The sequence below is a fragment of the Elgaria multicarinata genome, chromosome 3 (genome assembly GCF_023053635.1).
Source record: "Elgaria multicarinata webbii isolate HBS135686 ecotype San Diego chromosome 3, rElgMul1.1.pri, whole genome shotgun sequence".
NCBI classification, from domain to species: Eukaryota; Metazoa; Chordata; class Lepidosauria; order Squamata; family Anguidae; genus Elgaria; species Elgaria multicarinata.
The window spans coordinates 25,876,426-25,895,223 of NC_086173.1; the positions used below are offsets into that span (position 1 = coordinate 25,876,426).

Sequence of the window (18,798 nt, forward strand, 5' to 3'; positions counted from 1 at the left end):
CACTGTCGGTTGCCTACCAGTACCTTAAAGTCCTTTCTATATGTGTTATCACTGGGCTGGCTAAAATTTGGGAGCAAACCGCTAAGGTGGGCTTCCTTCAGCAAGAAGATTTGAGAGGAGAGCACTTCTATGGAGAAAGCTGTGTTCTGAGGATCACAAAGCCACTTCCTGAGTCTCCACAAAAATAAGATGGAAGGAAGAGTGTACAAATGAGGCATTTCTTCAGAAATGTGAATTACATTACGTGTACATGCGGTGCTTGCACGTGACGGGAAGCCACAGCAAATGACAGCTTCCTACTATCTGTACACAAGATGCGCTAAACATTCCTGTGCTTTCATGATGTATGATTTGCTTATGGATTTCCTATTCTGTCCAGAATCTGGTAGTGCTTTACCTGTACCTCTGAGTTGCTTTGAATACAGCAATATTGCCTGCCTCAAAACAGCAATGACAGTAACCTGCGACTCAAGCTCACATCACACACACACACACACACACACACACACACACTCCTCCATCACCTCTTTCCATATCTTCTTTGCCTTTTATCTTCTTTTATCCCGTCCCTCATCTTCTTACTTATCTGCTTGAAAACAGAAGGCTGGATCTTCAATAATTCCTCAGAGGCCCCCGACACTAACAAGGGAGACGTAATTCAATTATTCAAAGCCGCTTCCCCCCCCCCCCCCATAGTTTTGTGCCACCCAAAGGGATGGCTTTTCTCCCCTGAAAAATGTTAAGACGTTGTTCTAATTTTAGTTATCGTTCTTCTGCCTAATTTTCTGTTATTGATTATCACTGCATTGGATCCTGACAAATCTTAATAAGCTATTGACGGAGTGAGAGTAGTAGGAGGAAATAGGCTCTTTCAGTACACAGGTATTTCCCTATCAGTGAAAGCAACCCTTGTAAGGTCCATGGTTAAATGGAGCTTGTCCTTGGGCTTTCTACTGTACACCCAAAATCAGCTCTCTGAATAAAGGCCAGATGACACATTATGTTAATGAAACGTTTTGTTTTTTTAAAAAATGTGTGCTTAAACTGGCTACTTTATTTTGAAAGAAAGGTAGGGCATGTCTACACCACACCTATATCCCAGGGTAGTCTTTGGATCATCCCTGTGCATCCACATGACGCTCAGGGGATCCCGGGGGCAACCCGGGACGAGCAAGGACTTACCCCGGGATATCAGGAACCGTGGAAAACCCGACTTTTCCACAGTTCTGGGATCATTCCGTGGAGCGCGGGCTGTGTGGCCACTGCTCCTGGGTTGTTCCATCCTCCCTGTGGTTAGTGGGGCACTTGAAATAGGCACGGAGCTGCACGGCAGCAGTCCGTGCCGGTGGGGAGTGGGGTCGTTTTACCTTTTGCAGTGGAGCGCAAGTGTGCTCCTCATTGTTGTTGTTGTTTAAAAATGGCAGCCACAACATCTTTCCAGAATGTCGTGCAGGTGTCAAGACACCCAGGGAGGATTGCAGAAGCCGGTAAGTCCGCGATCCTCCCCCTACACCCTTGTGGTATAGACATGCCCATAGTTGTGTGGGGTCCCAGTCTGGATTGCGCCATCGCTTAGCGTTTTGCTCCTGCACTTCATCCCTGCTAAAGATCTGGTTTTTATTTGCCCTGTCCAGGGACAGGGAAAACAGTAGCTGCATGGGTGGGTAGTTTTCAGTGGGAAATCAGTGCGGAAGTGCAATCTGCAACTCCCATACAGCTTCTTTCCTTTCAGAATAAATGCGTCCAACTTCAGCAAAAGCTGCTACAGTTTGGTCATAATTTGTTTGTGAAAGGACTCATTTAATCCTTCCTCGTTGCTGTGAGTTGAACAGTGGGATTGTGAAGCTGACTGGCCATATCTGGAATGTGATGAGAGACCTGGTGGTGACCCCTGTGCTCCTGGTCCTCCAGCTGACAGGAATCCGCAGCAATTTCCTTGTCCGATGCATATATCCATAACACATCATTAATACTTCCTGCAAGTGGGTCTGAAATATTGATGCTAATTGCTCCTCTTGCTCTCCTGGCAGCACATTAAGCAGGTAGAACTAACGAGCCACTTTTTTTTGTTTTTGTTTTAAAGAGAGGAGGCCTAATGGATGACAAGCCTAGACATGCCCAATATTACCCAGAATCCTCTTGGTGGGCTTTGTGGAGATAGCTTGTCCTGATTGGTCCTGGATGCTCCTACAATGGTTGGTGGCTTCTCTAAGGGATGGTGTCATCCAGGAAGCATGGGGAGATTAAGGTTGGGGTGAGCAGACTTTAGGCTAGCTTTGTTTTTCACTGGAACCTGAAGGTCCATCATCTGTAAGCAGATGCAAAATAGAGGCTCTGGAAGGAAGACATAAAATTGTGAAACAAGGTGCTTCTGAGCATATGCTAGCACTTGCACAGAACTGGCACACACAAATCTAACCCTGTTTTCCCACAAACTTTCTTGATGTTAACAGTCAAACTTAGGAAGGGGGAAGCACTTTTGCATTCAAGATTTTGCTGTTCCCCATGCTTTTGTGATTCCTGTGCCCATTTGTACAAGCTTTTGGGGAACAGACAAGCGTTTTATCTGCTTTCTGGTGTCATTGTGATGGTTTTGTTGTATTTTATTGTGGATTTGTAATTTTAGAGTTACGATTTTAGCAGGGGTTCATGTGTTGTATTGTTTTTTTGTGGTGGTGGTAGTTGTGTGTTGCCACCCTGGGTTCCTTGCAAGGAAGGGCAGGATATAAATAATAAGTGAATAAATAAATAAATAAATAAATAAATAAATAATTGTTAAAACGTTGGGAGTCGGAAATCCTTGGTGATAGACTGCAAACCACCTGGAGGTCTGCCAGCAGATCAAAGAATCATAGATGAGAATAGCAGAGTTGGAAGGGGCCTACAAGGCCATCGAGTCCAACCCCCTGCTCAATGCAGGAATCCACCCTAAAGCATCCCTGATAGGTGGTTGTCCAGCTGCCTCTTGAAGGCCTCTAGAGTGGGAGAGCCCACAACCGCCCTAGGTAACTGATTCCATTGTCGTACTGCTCTACGACAGGACGTTTTTCCTGATGTCCAGCCGGAATCTGGCTTCCTTTAACTTGAGCTCGTTATTCCGTGTCCTGCACTCTGGGAGGATCAAGAAGAGATCCTGGCCCTCCTCTGTGTGACAACCTTTTAAGTATTTGAAGAGTGCTGTCATGTCTCCCTTCAATCTTCTCTTCTCCAGGCTAAACATGCCCAGTTCTTTCAGTCTCTCTTCATAGGGCTTTGTTTCCCTTGATCTATCTTCTAAATAGAAGATAGATCTATCTTGATCTATCTTCTGCCCACCCCTGGGTTAGGGTACAAGTATTAAATGAACACCCATTTTCATTCAGCCCCTGACTCTCCAATTGCTTTTCCTTGCAGGGGGAGCTGCTAAGCCCATGTCGCTGCGACGGGTCTGTCCGCTGCACTCACCAACCCTGCCTGATTCGCTGGATCAGTGAGAGGGGCTCCTGGAGCTGCGAGCTGTGCTATTTCAAATACCAGGTCTTAGCCATCAGCACAAAGAATCCCTTGCAGGTAAGCCTCCGGTTGGCAACTTAGTTTTATCAGCTGGCCAGTTTTGGGGGAGGGGAGGGTCAACAGCAGAGGGTGCTCGGCAAAGTGCAATGTGCCAGTCTAACTGCGACGCCACCTGTTCCTTGCTCTCATTCAGGGTGTGGAGCAAGCGAGGCAAGCGTAAACTCAGAAGGTGGCCCACAAAGGCCTGTACCCCTGTTGAGGACATTGGGTCACATTTTCCATTTGTGCCTACTCTGCCTCCCACCAAAAGCAGTTGAGATCTTGCCAAGAGGCAGAGGGGGTTGTTGACGATGGTGTCAGATGTCATCCATCAGGGAGCCAAATCCAGCTGTCCTTTGCTACCTTCTTGTTCCTACTGATGATCAAAATATTCACCTGCAAAGCAGAAAGAAACAGGTGAACCTAAGTCATACTTTACACTATACACTTGTATAGATTGAATGTGCCACACCAGCTTGTGCAAGGAGGCATGTTTTGCCAATCGAGCAAGTCCTTCTAAGCGTTCATGTACATCCACTTCCTAGTTGACTCTCACAGACAGATTAATGTTTTGGGTCTGATTCTCGTACCGTTTCCTGACACGACTTAGAAACCTCTCCCCACCCAACACACATACTTTCTCTGTACAGGCTGCTGCATGGTGAGCTCTGTGACTCACCAGGTTCATGTTGTGGCTGCATTGAGGGAAAATGTTTGCCATGCAAAAATGACAGGGGGAAATCTCATGGTGGTGACCTTGCAGGGGCCAGAAAAGAATCAGCCCTGAGTCATGCACCGGTGGACCATTTGCTTGACACCAGGGACAAGCTGTTCAGTGGGAAAAGCAACTGAGCAGCTCTGTCCCCTTCCAGCCCAACTCCCATACCCTGGGGTGGAGTAGGGGGTGTCTGCTGCTGGGAAGTCCAGCCCTTTGGGGGCTCACCGCATTTCTGCAGAGCCCCCAAATTAGCTGGCATTTGTGAGCTGAGCCATGGATTTTCTCAAAATTTAGTAACTTTTCCACTTTTTAAATTTATGTGCTTGGCACAAATTGCGGCTGCAATTTGCGTAATCGAGGCCGTAATTTGCATGATTTGTGCAAATTGCGACCGTGATTTGCGCAACGTATGGCTGAAATTTGCACAGATTTATATTTACACATTTTTTAAAAAAGCTTGAAAATCTGCAAACTGGCTTGACTTGATGCAGAGCCAGCCTGGCCAATGGTGAGGCCTGTTGGGAGCTGCAGCCCAACAGCATCTGGAGTGCCACATGCTGCCTGGCCTGGTTCTGGGTCATTTTTCTTGTTTCTTTTCAGTGATCTGGTTTGGTTGCGGAAAAGGGACCATAGGAAGAAGATACTCTCACAGAATGTGCAATAACTTAGTTTTAGAATTTTCTCACGGATCTCAAACCTATCCACATTGCATACGTTGTACATTGTCATCCTAAGATTCTGCACCCCTTGGCCAATCCCGCCTCAGTGCTCCTCCATCCGCTCAACGAAAGCACCCACCAACATTAACTCCCTGCGCTGTTTTCCCTCCGCAGTGGCAGGCAATTTCCCTGACGGTGATCGAAAAGGTGCAGATTGCAGCCATCATCCTGGGCTCTCTCTTCCTCATTGCCAGCATCTCGTGGCTCATCTGGTCATCGCTTAGCCCCTCGGCCAAGTGGCAGCGGCAGGACCTGCTCTTCCAGATCTGCTATGGGATGTATGGCTTCATGGACATCGTCTGCATAGGTGAGAACTTCCTCCTACCTGGAGCCTCTTTTGTTGCTTAGCAAAGGAATGGGAAAGGCCCTGGTTAGCCTCCTGGTTAGCACAAACACAGTCTCGCATCAGCTCCACCTCCAAAGGACTAGTGCACATGTGTTAATCACTCACTACCAATGAGAAGGGACTATATAGCTCAGTGGTAGAGCTGATGCTTTGCATGCAAAAGGCCCCAGGTTCAATCCCTGGTTTCTCCAGGTAGGGCCGGAAAAGCTCCTGCCTGAAGCCCTGGAAAGCTATTGCTGACAGTCAGTGCTGACAGTACTGAGCTAGATGGACCAAGAATCTGACTCAGTATAAAGCCACTTCCTATGTGGTGGATTTCCGAAGATTTCTAGCCATTAAAGAAATCCAATTCTGAAGCAGTGCCTCCAAGGAATAGCCTTGGGAACACAGTAACACACCAGATGAAATTAGGATGGGGTAGGGTATGCTTCCACTGGGGTCAGAAAGCACTTCTCTATGTACTGGTTTTGTTACATCCTGCTTTGGCTTGAGATTGTAACAGTTTGCTCCTATGGGTTATACTCTCTTCCCTCCCCCCCACCCTCTCGCAGTGGCATTTTTAAATAGTCCTGCAAATAGCCTTTAAATAACATGGCTAGGGGTATGTCTGGACTTTAGACAAGCACCAAATGGTATATTGCGTTCAGAACTCAGCATCCCGGAAATCTAAGCTCTTTTAAAAATATATAAAAACCACAAGATTCTAGTCCTTAAAGATGTAAAGATGCTGAATAATTAGCAATAGCTGGTAAAATAATTGAAGCTGAGAGAGGAGCAAGGTGAACAAGATTCTATTTATGTATTTAAAACATTTGTATCCTGCCCTATATCACTAGGATCTCTGGGTGGCATACAGACAAAATTATACAATATAAAACAATAAATATGCAGAGCTAAAAATGAATTAAACCATTAATCAAGTTAAAACCAGTATATAATTTAAAAGCAGTAAAAACAGTTTAAAAAGTTAAAACAATGTGCAAGCTTGGTGAATTTAACCCTTAAAGGCTTTGTAAAAAAGCCATGTTTTTACTTGGCGCCGGAATAAAGCCAATGTTGGCGCCAGTCAGACCTCCAAGGGGAGGGCATTCCACAGTTGGGGTGCCACAACAGAGAAAGCCCTCTCCCTTGTCCCACCATAGCGTATGTCTCATGTTGGTGGGATGCGGAGGAGGGCTCCTCCAACAGATCTCAAGTCTCGGGCAGGCATATATAAGGAGAGGCGCTCCCTCAAGTATCGAGGTCCCAAGCCATTTAGGGCTTTAAACATCATTACCAACACCTTGAATTCCGACTGGAAGCGTATAGGCAGCCAGTGCAGTTCCTTTAAGACCAGTGTTATGTGGTCTTTGTAAGATGTGCCTGCCAGCAATCTAGCTGCTGCATTTTGCACTAGCTGCAACTTCCAAGTCATCTTCAAGGGCAGCCCCATGTAGGGTGCATTGCAGTAGTCTAATCAGGAAGTTACTAGTGCATGCACTACTGTGGCTAGGTTGTTCCTTCTATGCAAGGAGCCTTGCACAGGTACTCTGGAGTTCCTTGCATTGTTCTTCCCCCGTGCCCCGAGAAATAAATTATGCAGAATATACAAACGCCTACAAATCTGCTTAATCTTGTATAATTTTTACAAGGCACCGAATTTAACTATTCTTGATATGGAATTTTCACAGGCCTGAAATCTATATTCCTGGAACAAGATGGGAGTTTTTTATGAGCATTTGTAGAGTGCCTGGCTTTCACCAACTACAACTAATCGTAGAACGCTTGATACAGCTTTTGTGCTGTATTTAGCCCCAGCACTTTTTTATTTTAAAAATGAAATATTGCTTTTCATTTTCCAAGGATCAGAGTCAATTCTGCTTTCATTGATGAGGTGCATGTGAATTTTGCACATACTTCCTGCCCCCACCCCCAGCATCTGGAGGAGTTTTGGAATTTTGCTAGCATCCGTTGGAAGCAAGAAAGACAGAGACACACAGAGAGGGTCATATTCTCAGTATTGGGCAAAAGGCGGGATAATAATAATAATAATAATAATAATAATAATAATAATAATAATAATAATAATACTATCATCCAATGTTACTTTAACTGAAGGCTCATTCATTTCAATGGCTCTATTTTAAGTAGGACTAACATTGGATACAATCTGCCCTTAATGTTCCAAACTGACGGGAAGATTTAAGATGTGGGTTTTCAGATTGTGTGGATAAAATGTAATGTCAGTATTGACCTTTAATGCAGCCTTAAGACACAAACTTGTCAACAGTTAAATGTTAATAAAAGCCTCAGGAGATCACAGGCTCTAATCGTAGGCCTTAGAATCCCAGTTTTTCTCTCTCTTAAGTTTCTAGGCCTCATGATTGCTGAGATAAGTCTTGAAAATGTGATGGCACAAATGCTGAAGAATATTAAGCAGCGAGGCAGTAGAAGCCCAGGTCCATTGTGTAATTCAGCTTTGATTCATCCTTTGTTCATGAATCTCCAGGATGATAGGAGGGTTTTGTTTAAAGGGAAAAAAATGTATGATGTTCTGAAAAGTAGAAAATAGCCACAAATAGTAGCTCTATGCTCACCACATTTAGAAAAGTGATAACAGTGTTATGCTAATGACATGATGCCATAACATACAACTTAGTCACAGGTTTCTCACTCATGAAATATTTCTTGTGTGGCCCACGGAGCTAAACACATGTCCCACCCTTGGAGGAAGGAGGAGCCCGTCTGTCATCTCGGCTGGCGTGTCATAGCATAGTTTACAAACCATCCAGGCCTCCTGCTCCACCCACTCCTATCCACGGCACAACCTTCTGGTTCCATCTTCCCCCTCACTTCTGTTTCCCCCCAGTGTGCCAAGCAACCCATTATGACATCAAGCACAAGTAAGCCCAACCATCTCCCCTTAAATCCCTGGCTGATTTACATGCTACGGTTCCCCTTCCAGTCCTTTTAAGCTAGCGAAATACCCAGCATTGTGGTGAGTGTGGGGGTGGCGAGGGGAGAAAGAGAACTATATTTTGCAAGAAGCCCTGGGTGGGGGCCCACTGAGAACCCGCTTCAATGTGATGGTGGCTTGTTTAGGCCTGTGTAGAATGAATAGCTTTTAAGGGACTTGGAGGCAGAGCCAAGTTCATCTTGTGATGCACACATTGATTCCTTTAAAATACTTTATTATACTCTGCTGTTACATGGGACTGGTGGTAGTAACCCATCCACGGGCTGTTCAGGCCCTCACCTGCTTAGCTGTAGCAGTGCTGCAGCCTCAGATACTCCTGGACCATTCTGTGATCCTGCTGCATGCATGCATTTTATTAAATTCTACCTTGGTCTATGGGCATTTGGACCCATCATTGTTTCTGGGTGAGGATGTTAACATCCTGATGAGATCTTCATGGTTCTCCCCGTCCCATTTTTAAAAATGATTGTCCTCTTTCAAGGAATGAATAGGACCTAGCTGCTGACCGAAGAGCATTTATGCTTGAACAGAACAGAAGATTGGCAACAACCACTTGCAGCAAACTCCAGGGGTCAAGAGGGCAGGGCTGTTGTGATGAAGGGAATTTCATCAGGTCCTGCATGCATACAAAGGACACCTGCTGAAATTCCCTTTTCTATACAACTGTTAAAGATACAGGACCTCCTTTCCATATGGTCACTCTATTGTCCATGGGCTTTAAAATGTGGAATCAAATGCTTCTCCATTGCCCCAGAGCAGCCATTTGTGTGGGTCAAGGCCTGGAAGGCCTACAACAACACCAGGCCAAATTGCTTGATGTATGGAAGATCCCATGCAATACTTTTGTGTGTTTAACCCTTTCCTCCTCTGCTATTTTCTCAAAATTGCGCACACACAACCTCAAATAAACCTTGTAAGCAATACAGGGGGAAAGATGCAGCAGAGGTGGGAATATGTGGCCCTCCAGATGTTGTTGGACTGCAATCCCCATCAGTACTAGCCGGCCTGGCCAATAGTAAGAGATGGGTTTTGCAGTTCAACAGCATCTGGAGGGCCACTCTTTCCCCATGTTTGAGATTCAGGGACTGGGTCCTCGCCCTGCACCCCTCTCCAGGTCTAACATTAGCTTCAGAAGGCAACTCAAATCAGGAAAATGGCAGGGGTAAAGCATTAAACACCCTCTTCCCCTAGCCCTGCTTCCCTGTAGTTGCTGTAACGTTTTAAAAATAAAACATTGTGCAATCCAATCACAGATCTACCATGTAATGTTTAGTTTGGCCTCACATGCTGTGACATCAGAGCATCTGAGCCAATGGCAGATAGAGGACATGATGGTTGCCTCTCAGATGGCAGTTGACAAAGACCCGCTGTGATATCAGAAGGCCTGCTGTAAAGCTCATAAGAACTGAAATAGCTGATCAAGATTTATTGGTTGGGGAACTCACTTGCCCAATGTAAGGGCGAACTAGACAGGATGGTGGCAGAAACAATTTGTGGCCCTTCAGATGCTTTGGCCTACAACTCCCACCAGCCCTGGCCAGCATAATCAGTGATGAGGGATCATGGGAGTTGTAGGCCAGAACTTCTTAGAGGGCTACAAGTGGCCTACTCCAGGTTTAAACTGGGCTCTGTAGATAAAATGGGGGGGGGAGAGAGCAGAATCCTCCCCCCTTGTCAGCTGTTTAACCCAACCCCCCTCCTGATAGCCGCTCTGCCTCCCCGCCCCACCCCCACCCCCCAGCATCATTTTGGTAGCAGAACTCAGCTGAGGAGAATATTACTGGGAGGGGAGGAAAGACAATGAGGAGGATTTAGCACCCCACCCCTTCACCTATCTGGCTGGGACAACACATTCCACCGAGTTTGTACAAGTAAACCAGCTGCATATCCAGTTTAGCCTGAAGAATACAAATTAGTGCTGCCAATTCAGAAGTCTTTTATTCCTTGACTAGGCTTGTTGTTGTTGTTGTTGATCCAAAGTTAAGCACTTTGAAGTTTCAGTGGTTATAATAGGAATGTTAAACATATGCTTCTGTCTCTTCAATCAATGGGTCTTAAAGGTACTTAACTTCAGCTGGGCCTTGCCCAGCATCATGATTGATTGCCCTTAATATGAAATGTTAACTGTGCTGTTTCATCTTCAGCTTGCCTGAAAGATGGTTGGAATTTAGGTGTCTCATCCTACTTCTCTTCTATAAGTAAAGAAGTGCCTATTTATATATAATTCACCAGACTGAAATAGCAACTCTGCTGTTGTTCTTTAATGAGAGACAACTTGGGGCAGTGTATGTGTGTGTGTGTGTAGTCGTGAGAGAACCGTGCCTGTAAGCAATTTTGTCTGGGTACAGCCTGATGACTGCCCTGTGAGTATTTAAACTTTGTCAACTTTTGCAACATCAAATCAGCTTATTAGCCGGTACTGCTAAAGCTGGAACTGAGCCCACCTGTTAGCTAGACCTACAGGAAATCTAAGGTCAGACCATCTAGCTTAGTACTATCCAGAACAGCTTTCTCCAACTTGGTGTCTGTGGCGTTACACCCCACAAGTCAGTTCCCTAATGTATGTCTAGAATTTATAAGTCTATTGTATTTAGAATGTTGACCTGAGTAGGTGAAGATAGAATATCTTAGGAAGGGAGAGGAGGATATATAAGGGAATGACTGAGGTTATAAGGGAGTGTGTTTAAAAAGTACTTTGGTTCGAGGGGAGAATTAGAGGATCAGGGTAAAGAGGGTTGTCTTTTGAGTGTAGTGTGCAAATAGTCAGTTGGTGTATATTAAACAATCCTGATAATAAAGAAAGTTCAAGAGTGAAGGTGTGAAAGAAAAGAAAAGTGTGTATGAGAAGAAAGGATTGGATAAGAGGTTTTAACAAGGGTCTGAAAAATTGTATTATGAAACAAAGTTTGTGAACATTGAAATAAATTTGTACTCAGTTTGTTTTACTACCACAAAAATCCCACGTGTCTCCTTGGCATTTATCATCTGCAGTTATATACATATAACACCCGTTCTGACATTAATTCACCATCAGCACATATAATTCACAGCGCGTTATTTTATTCCTGAAATTATTCCTGTTTAACCCCTTTCTCCACATAGTTTGTAGAAAGGTGGTGTTTGTCCCTCACCTCAAGCTCATAAAGTGATGGTGCCTAACTTGAGCAGGAAGTGTCCGCGGACAAGCTTGTTGTAAAGAGTCTGTGTTGTGGCACAGTGTCCTCCATATAGTTTGGACTTCAACTCCCACCTACCCCAGCTAGTGTGGTCCATGGCCAGAAATGCTGTGAGTTGTAGTGCAAAACATCTGAAGGGTGCCATGTTGGGAAAGGCTAGTCTAGGATTTCAGGCAGGATTCTTCCCTAGTTGTACCTGGAGATGTCAGGGATTGAATCTGGGACCTTCTGCAGGCAAAGGAGGGCTCTACCAGTGGAAGCTGGTAGCTACAACGTCAATGAAGCCAATTCAACACCCCACTGATCTCGGAACCACCAGCCTCTGCTGTGCTCTGCCACTGTGCTGTGGCCCTTCCTTTAAAAATAACTAGGTTCTGGGAACCAAGGTCCCTGATTCCAGGCCTGTGTTCCTGGGCACCTATGTTGTGTCACCATTCCATAAGTCAGGGAAGATCAACATCCAGATGTTACCCCCTCCCCTCCCCAGAACCCACCAAGGACTACACCCCACACCCACTGCAGCTGAATTTGTTGCCACTGTGTCGTTGTTATTATTATTATTATTATTATTATTGCATTTATATACTGCCTTTTTTCCTCTAAGGAACCCAAGGTGGTGTACATAATCCTCCACCTCTCCATTTATCCTCCCAACAACAACCCTGTGAGATAGGTTGGGCTGAGAGTCTGTGACTGGGCCAAAGTCACCCAGTGGGTTTCCATGGCTGGGTAAGGACTAGAACCCGGATCTCCCGACTCCCAGTCCAACACTTTAGCTACTACACCACACCGGCTCTTTTGAATTTGTCACCCAAGCAGCAGCAAAACTGATGGCAAGTTTTTCAGGAAAACGAAGTGCTCAGGGAGTACATGCTTATTTCCAAGCAGAAGCACACTTCTGTTAGTGTATTTCTGTGTACAAACAAAGTCTGAACTCCCCACATGCCTTGTTTCCCTTGAAAATTGCAGTGATTTCTTTGCTGGCTCCATTGCTGCATTAGCAAATTTGGATGTTAAGAACATAAGAAGAGCCCTGCTGGATCAGACCGAGGGTCCATCCAGTTCGGCAGTCTGTTTACACAGTGGCCAACCAGCTGTCGACCAGGAAACCACCAGCAGGACATGAGTGCAATAGCACTCTCCCACCCATGTTCCCCAGCTACTGGTGCATATAGACTTACCAACTTGGGTACTGGGGGTAGCATATAACCTCCAAGGCTAGTAGCCATTAATAGCCTTTTCCTCCAGGAATTTACCCCTTTTTAAAGCCCTCCAAATTGGTGGCCATCACCACATCTTGTGACAGTGGCAAGAGGACTCTGTAAAACCAGCAATGGGGGCCACGTGTGCAGGCCGCATTTGTTCACGGCTCATTGATGAAGCCGCTCTAGACGCTGTACAGGTTAAAACACACCAAAATCCTCCAACGAGTCAAAACCAGCATGGATAAAAAGTCCAGCAGACACATTCCAGCGTAATACCATAACACACACTAGAGATTACCAAAGCTGAAAGAGCCAGTGGGTCTGGCAAGTCTGCTCAATGGGTGGTTTAATCCTTTTCCATCAATGGCGCACCCTGGCAGCTTGCACGTCCCACGTCTTTGACAATGGCCTCACGCATAGTTGAAGGTAGGGCAGGCGGGACGATGGTGGCATAATTAAGACTTGGTACGCCCTGCGGCTGCCTTTGCCCGTGGGTTTTTCGGCAGATGGCTGGACCTTTTACCTCTAGCGCTACGCACCCCCCAATGGGAGAGGAAGACTTTTTTAATTGGAAGCCGATGACATTCAGTAAAGAGGCTGGGCTGCATTTGTGGCACTGACGGATGAGCTCTGGCGAGACGGAATGATAACAGCCAGGGAGCAGTGCGCTGTCATGGGGAAATGAATGAATGACTTTTCCATTTCCCATTGATTCAACGGGGACACGTGTCGCATGGTAATGAGCCACGTTAGGGGACGGCAGGAGCTCGATTGATTGTCACTGGGTGCTGTCCGGTCGGGAGAAGTTATTTATAACCCAGAGTTTGAGCACGTGACAGGGTGGAGGCTGGATAAAGAGGGTTTTTTAATTTATTTTTTTTAAAGTTTTAATTTTAAAAAAGCATTGGTCTATTTAAAAAAAATTTTTTTTTTTTACAAAACTCATACAAGTATCAACAATAACAACAAACCGTAACAGACAGTCCAGTGCATCACTACACATGTTATGATATAACACCCTGTTCTTCACTGCAAGACCATTGGCAGTTCTCCTCCATTCTCTTTAGCCTTAGCTAGACCAGGCTATATCCCAGGGTGAACCTCAGGATCATCCCTGTGCGTCCAGATGACACACAGGGGATCCCGGGATCAGGGAGGGATCATCCCTCCCTTGCCCCGAGATATAGCCCTCCCCTTTGGGCCCACTTTTTACTCGTGCAGAGCTGGGAGCGCGCACGAGGCACAGCATTCCTCAGGAGCGCTGCACCCATCGGGGTTAGGGTGGGGGGTGCAGGGAAATTAAATTAAATTTTAAAAAGCACCTACCTTCAGTGCACGAGTGTTTGTGCACTCCTCTCCCTTTAAATTTTTTTAAAATGGCGGGTGCAACGCCTCTCTTCCTAAGGTCATCGCACCTTACGTGTAAATGGGGGCAAGATCTCATGTTAATTCCAACGCGAGGTTTCCCCTAGCTAGGGCTAGGGCTAAACTCTCTCTCTCTCTCTCTCTCTCTCTCTCTCTCTCTCTCTCTCTCTCTCTCTCTCTCTCTGTGACTGACAGATGAGGCCTTGTTTGGGTGATGTGGAATAGGATGGGGAGGAGAGGCCCCAAAAATCTGGTGAAAAGCATCACCACTTGATGGGGGGAGGGGAGAGTAGAGGCCCCCACCACACATTGAAGGACCTCAAGAGTCCTCGGTGGCAGTGCCTGAGGCCAAAGGGACTCCTGTGTGAAAAATAGTGAAGATGACTGATAAGATATATTAAACCCCTATATCGGTCCTATTCTAAAATCTAATGAACGGATCCTAGGCCTCTTGAAAACTGCTCAATAGACATCTAGATTCTTGTGATCATTTCAACACTGCTCATTTATTCATATACATAGTTTACCAAGACTCATGGCTACACACACTTAATTGGGAATAATCCTCATTAAACACAGCAATGCTAGAAACACTTAATTAGGTGTAATCCCCATTAAAGTTGGTGGAACCTACTTCTGAGTAAACATGCACATGATCTTGCCATTTACACTGCAGTCTTATGCATGTCTACTCAGAGATAAGCTTCATTGAGTTCAACGGGACTTACTCTCAGATAAATGTATATAGGAGTAGCAGCAGTACCCAGTTTTTAATCGTAAATATTCTAGCAATTCTTTTTTATTTCCCTGCAATATTTAATCATATGGAATTAAGTTTTATGCCAGTTCTGTGAGAATGACATTAACATAATATTTTAAGAGGCCCAACAAATGGCTTGATTTAGAGACAGGTAGATTATACTTTATTGCCTTAGGAATAACTATATTTACTTATTTCTAAAGGTTTTTAATGCTTTTACATTACAACCAAATATATTTCATATGTGCTAAATCATAGTCACAAAACCAACACTAAATAAAATATAATACATAAAATTAGTTAAAAGAGCATATAAAACCAATACAATAATAAAATAACTGTCACAACATCTTAAAATTCTTAGGTTTAAAATTCATCTGGGTAGGTCTGCTGGAAGAGACTAGTCTTTAGAGCTGTCTTAAACTCTGAGAGAGCTTTAAGCTGACGAATCTCCTCTGGCAGGCAATTCCACAGCCTGGGGGTGGCATAAGAAAAGGTCCTCTGGGTAACAGTTGCCAGCCTAGTTGTGGCTGACTAGAGTAAACCCTTCCCAGAGGACCTGAGTGTGCGGGAAGAAGCTAGGTGGCAGTCTTCTAAGGCAGAGGATGTATACTCCCTGCATACTTCATAGATTTCCCTAAGGACTAGAAACAAATATAATTAGTTCAGCATGCAATGCATTGTATCAGGTAATCAGATTATTATTTCTTTGCTGTTAATTTCTCCCCTGTTATATTTTAAGGGCTCAGTTTGGATTACAGTGAAGACACCTTAAACCACGGCTTTAACCACGGTGGTTAAGCCAGAAAGCCAGGCTGTGTTCAGAAGACAACTTAAACTAGGGTGACCATATGAAAAGGAGGACCAGGGCTCCTGTATCTTTAACAGTTGTATTGAAAAGGGAATTTTAGAAGGTGTCATTTGTATATATGGGGAACCTGTTGAAATTCCCTCTTCATCACAATAGTTAAAGGTGCAGGAGCTATACTAGAGTGACCAGATTTAAAAGAGGACAGGGCACCTGCAGCTTTAACTGTTGTGATGAAGAGGAAATTTCACCAGGTTCCCCATATATACAAATGACACCTGCTGAAATTCCCTTTTCTATGCATCTGTTAAAGATACAGGAGCCCTGTCCTCCTTTTCATATGGTCAGCCTACATAGGGCTTTATTCACCATGGTTAAAGCCGTGGTTTAAGGTGTCTTCTGAACATAGCCTGGCTTTCTGGCTTAACCACCGTGGTTAAAGCTATGGTTTAAGGTGTCTTCTGAACGGGGCCAATGTATTCTTATCACTTTGTCCTCACAAGGGCCCTGCAAAATGGGTAAGGCTGAGCGATAGCCCAACGCTACCCAGTAAGCTTTGTGGCTGGGCAAGATGCTTGAACCTGGATCTCCCATATCCAAACGCAGTGAACTAGCTCTCTGTGGAAATTCCATGCACGCAGAACTATAGAAGATAAATCATAGAATCATAGAATAGTTGAGCTGGAAAGGGCCTATAAGGCCATTGAGTCCAATCCCCTGCTCAGTGCAGGAATGATTCTAGAGAAATGGGTACATTGTGGCAGAGGGATGAATTTAGGCTAAATTGGAGGTGAAAATAGATGAAGGTGCGAACCAGAAGCACAAAATATAAAATTACTTCATTCATGTAATTATATAGTGCTACAATGTGCATGGTACTTTACAGAGTACAAGCGGGCAGGTCCCTGCCCTGAGATCCTTACAATCGGAAGTTTGACAGAGGAATTAGAGAGAAGTGGTGGCTGGGGAAAGAATATGGGATTATTTCAGTTACATGCATTTAGGGTTTGTTGCAGCCTTAGAGTACAGCTAGGGAACTAGAGGGTTGTCTAAAGCCCAACCTGCTGCCCTCCAAATGTTTTGGATTACAACTTCCATCAGCCCCAGCCAGTACAGCTAGTGGCTGGGGATGATGGGAGCTATAGTCCAAAACATCTGGAAGGCTGTGCAAAAGGCTTCGTGATAAATGTGGTTTGGGGGAAGGATTTGAAGGAAGCAAGAGAGGCGCCATCATGCAGGTGCTCTGTGAGGCAGTTCCAATGACATGGGGGCAACGAGACAATGGACACAGAGTCAGTTGAAGGGATGACTGAGCGTGGTTGAACTGGACAAGCAAAGGGTCACGAGCAAGGATGTGTCAGGATATAAGAGCTGAGAGAAAAGAGGGAGAAAGGCCATGGAGGGCTTTGAAGGTTAGGACAACGCCTGTGCTGGATACCACGAGTGAACAGGACACCAGCATAACTCATTTAAGGAGGGCCCCCATGTGGACTGGGCAATGAGAGAGAGCAATGATTTTGGCAGCGAAGTGAGGGGACTGAGGTGAAATCATGGAAGGGTGAAGAGCAGAAGGTTGCAGTAAAGGTCAGAGGTGACCAGCAAGGCGTGGGCCGGAGTTTTTGCTGAAGAGGCAGAGAGGAAAGGCTGTTTTTGCAGTATTATAAAGGAAAAAGCAACGTGACTCGGTGCCGGACTGGATATAGTGAACAAAGGATTGAGAGGAGTCAAAGATAAAGCCAGCATTCTGAGGTGTTAAAAGAAATTGAAGAGCCTTGATAAACCCCATTTCCAAAGTTTTAATAGCTTTGCTTGCTGGCCACTGCACCCTTGACAGGGCAACAATCCCATAGTGTGGTCATACTGCTTTCCACCCAGGCGACTGCCTCATCTCTCCCTCCTTCTCTCCATAGGTCTGATTATCCACGAGGGCTCCTCGGTGTATCGAATATTCAAGCGTTGGCAGGCGGTGAACCAACAGTGGAAGGTGCTGAACTATGACAAGGCCAAGGACCTGGGGGAACCAATTGGCGGGAGCACAAAGCCCGGAGGGCGGAATTCACGGACGAACCCCTCCTCAGGGAGTGAGAGAACCTCCCAGCGGGGACAGCGGGTTAGGACTATTTTGAACCATCACTGTGGTTATACAATTCTGCACATTCTCAGCCACCTGCGGCCTAACGAACATCGTGGGGGCTCCAGTTCCAGCCGTGAGGTTGTCATGAGGGTGACGACAGTATAATAAGAGCCTACGGAGCCTTTGCCAAGAGGAAGAGGCTCCATGGTTCCCATGGAAGGAAGAAGCTGACGCCTTCACTTCCGATGCCTTCACAGGCTCCATTTTGAGCCCCTACGGGGTAGGCCGCACGCTGTATACTGTCCGACATGGGAGGCACCTGGTTCTGTGTGGCGTTGCCGCAGACCCCGCCCACCTCTTCCTCGTTGAGTGTGGGGAGTGCCTCAACTTGGTTGCACCTTCCTGCCCTCCCATCAATGTGAATTTTTCCCCCTCTCCAATCTAAGGTGAAAGGAGAGACCCCTCCTCCCAGCTTCCGTTGTTATGACTAAAGCTCCTTGGAAGTGTGCTGAGGATTTATTTATTTAATTTTTAAAAAAACAAAACAGCCCCTGCCGAGTTCCTTCTGGACGAGTCTTGGCGCCAACCGATCCAGAAATTTGAAAACATTTTTACCTCATCTTTCAAAGGAAATCCTGCCAGAAGACCCATGCCTTTCCACCCCATCTCATTGGTCTCTCTGTCCAGGAGACGCCAACCAGAGAGGTTCTGAACTTTTACCCATCCAAAAAAAAATAATGGTGCAATAAACATGTTTCTTAAAGCAAAATGGCATTTCGCAATAAGATACCTGTGCATTTCATCTTTAATTTAATGCATGAAAACGTTTTTCTTCCCCCCTTCCTTCTTTTTACCTTCTCTCCAGCCGTGGAAGGATAAAGGATTGTTTATATACAAATAGGTGTCTTCCAGGTGCATTGTACGCTTTCCTTCTAAAAGCTTTCAGTAAGGAGGCAGTTTATGCGATAGGGTATCAAGGGATTTCGGGATTACCATTGTGGGAGTGTGCAGCAAAGAACCTTTCATATTAAGATTTAAGCCAAGAGTCCTCTAATGCTTGGGTTCAGTGGACACATTTGGAATTGTGAGAGAGTGCTGTGGGCGCTCTCACAAAATGGCTACCATGGGGTGAGTTGCCCA

General features: G+C 45.4%; 1 protein-coding gene across 1 annotated transcript in view; it reads left to right on the forward strand.

The window, feature by feature from the left end:
* The window catches only part of MARCHF9 (membrane associated ring-CH-type finger 9), a 48,401-nt gene extending 30,500 nt beyond the window's left edge, over nt 1-17,901 (forward strand). Inside the window, exons 2-4 of the mRNA XM_063119683.1 lie at nt 3,394-3,549; nt 5,083-5,275; nt 17,495-17,901. Coding sequence (XP_062975753.1) covers nt 3,394-3,549; nt 5,083-5,275; nt 17,495-17,823 — 678 coding nt within the window. The 3' untranslated portion in view covers nt 17,824-17,901. The remainder of the gene's footprint in view (nt 1-3,393; nt 3,550-5,082; nt 5,276-17,494) is intronic.
* Nucleotides 17,902-18,798: the final 897 nt, after the last annotated feature.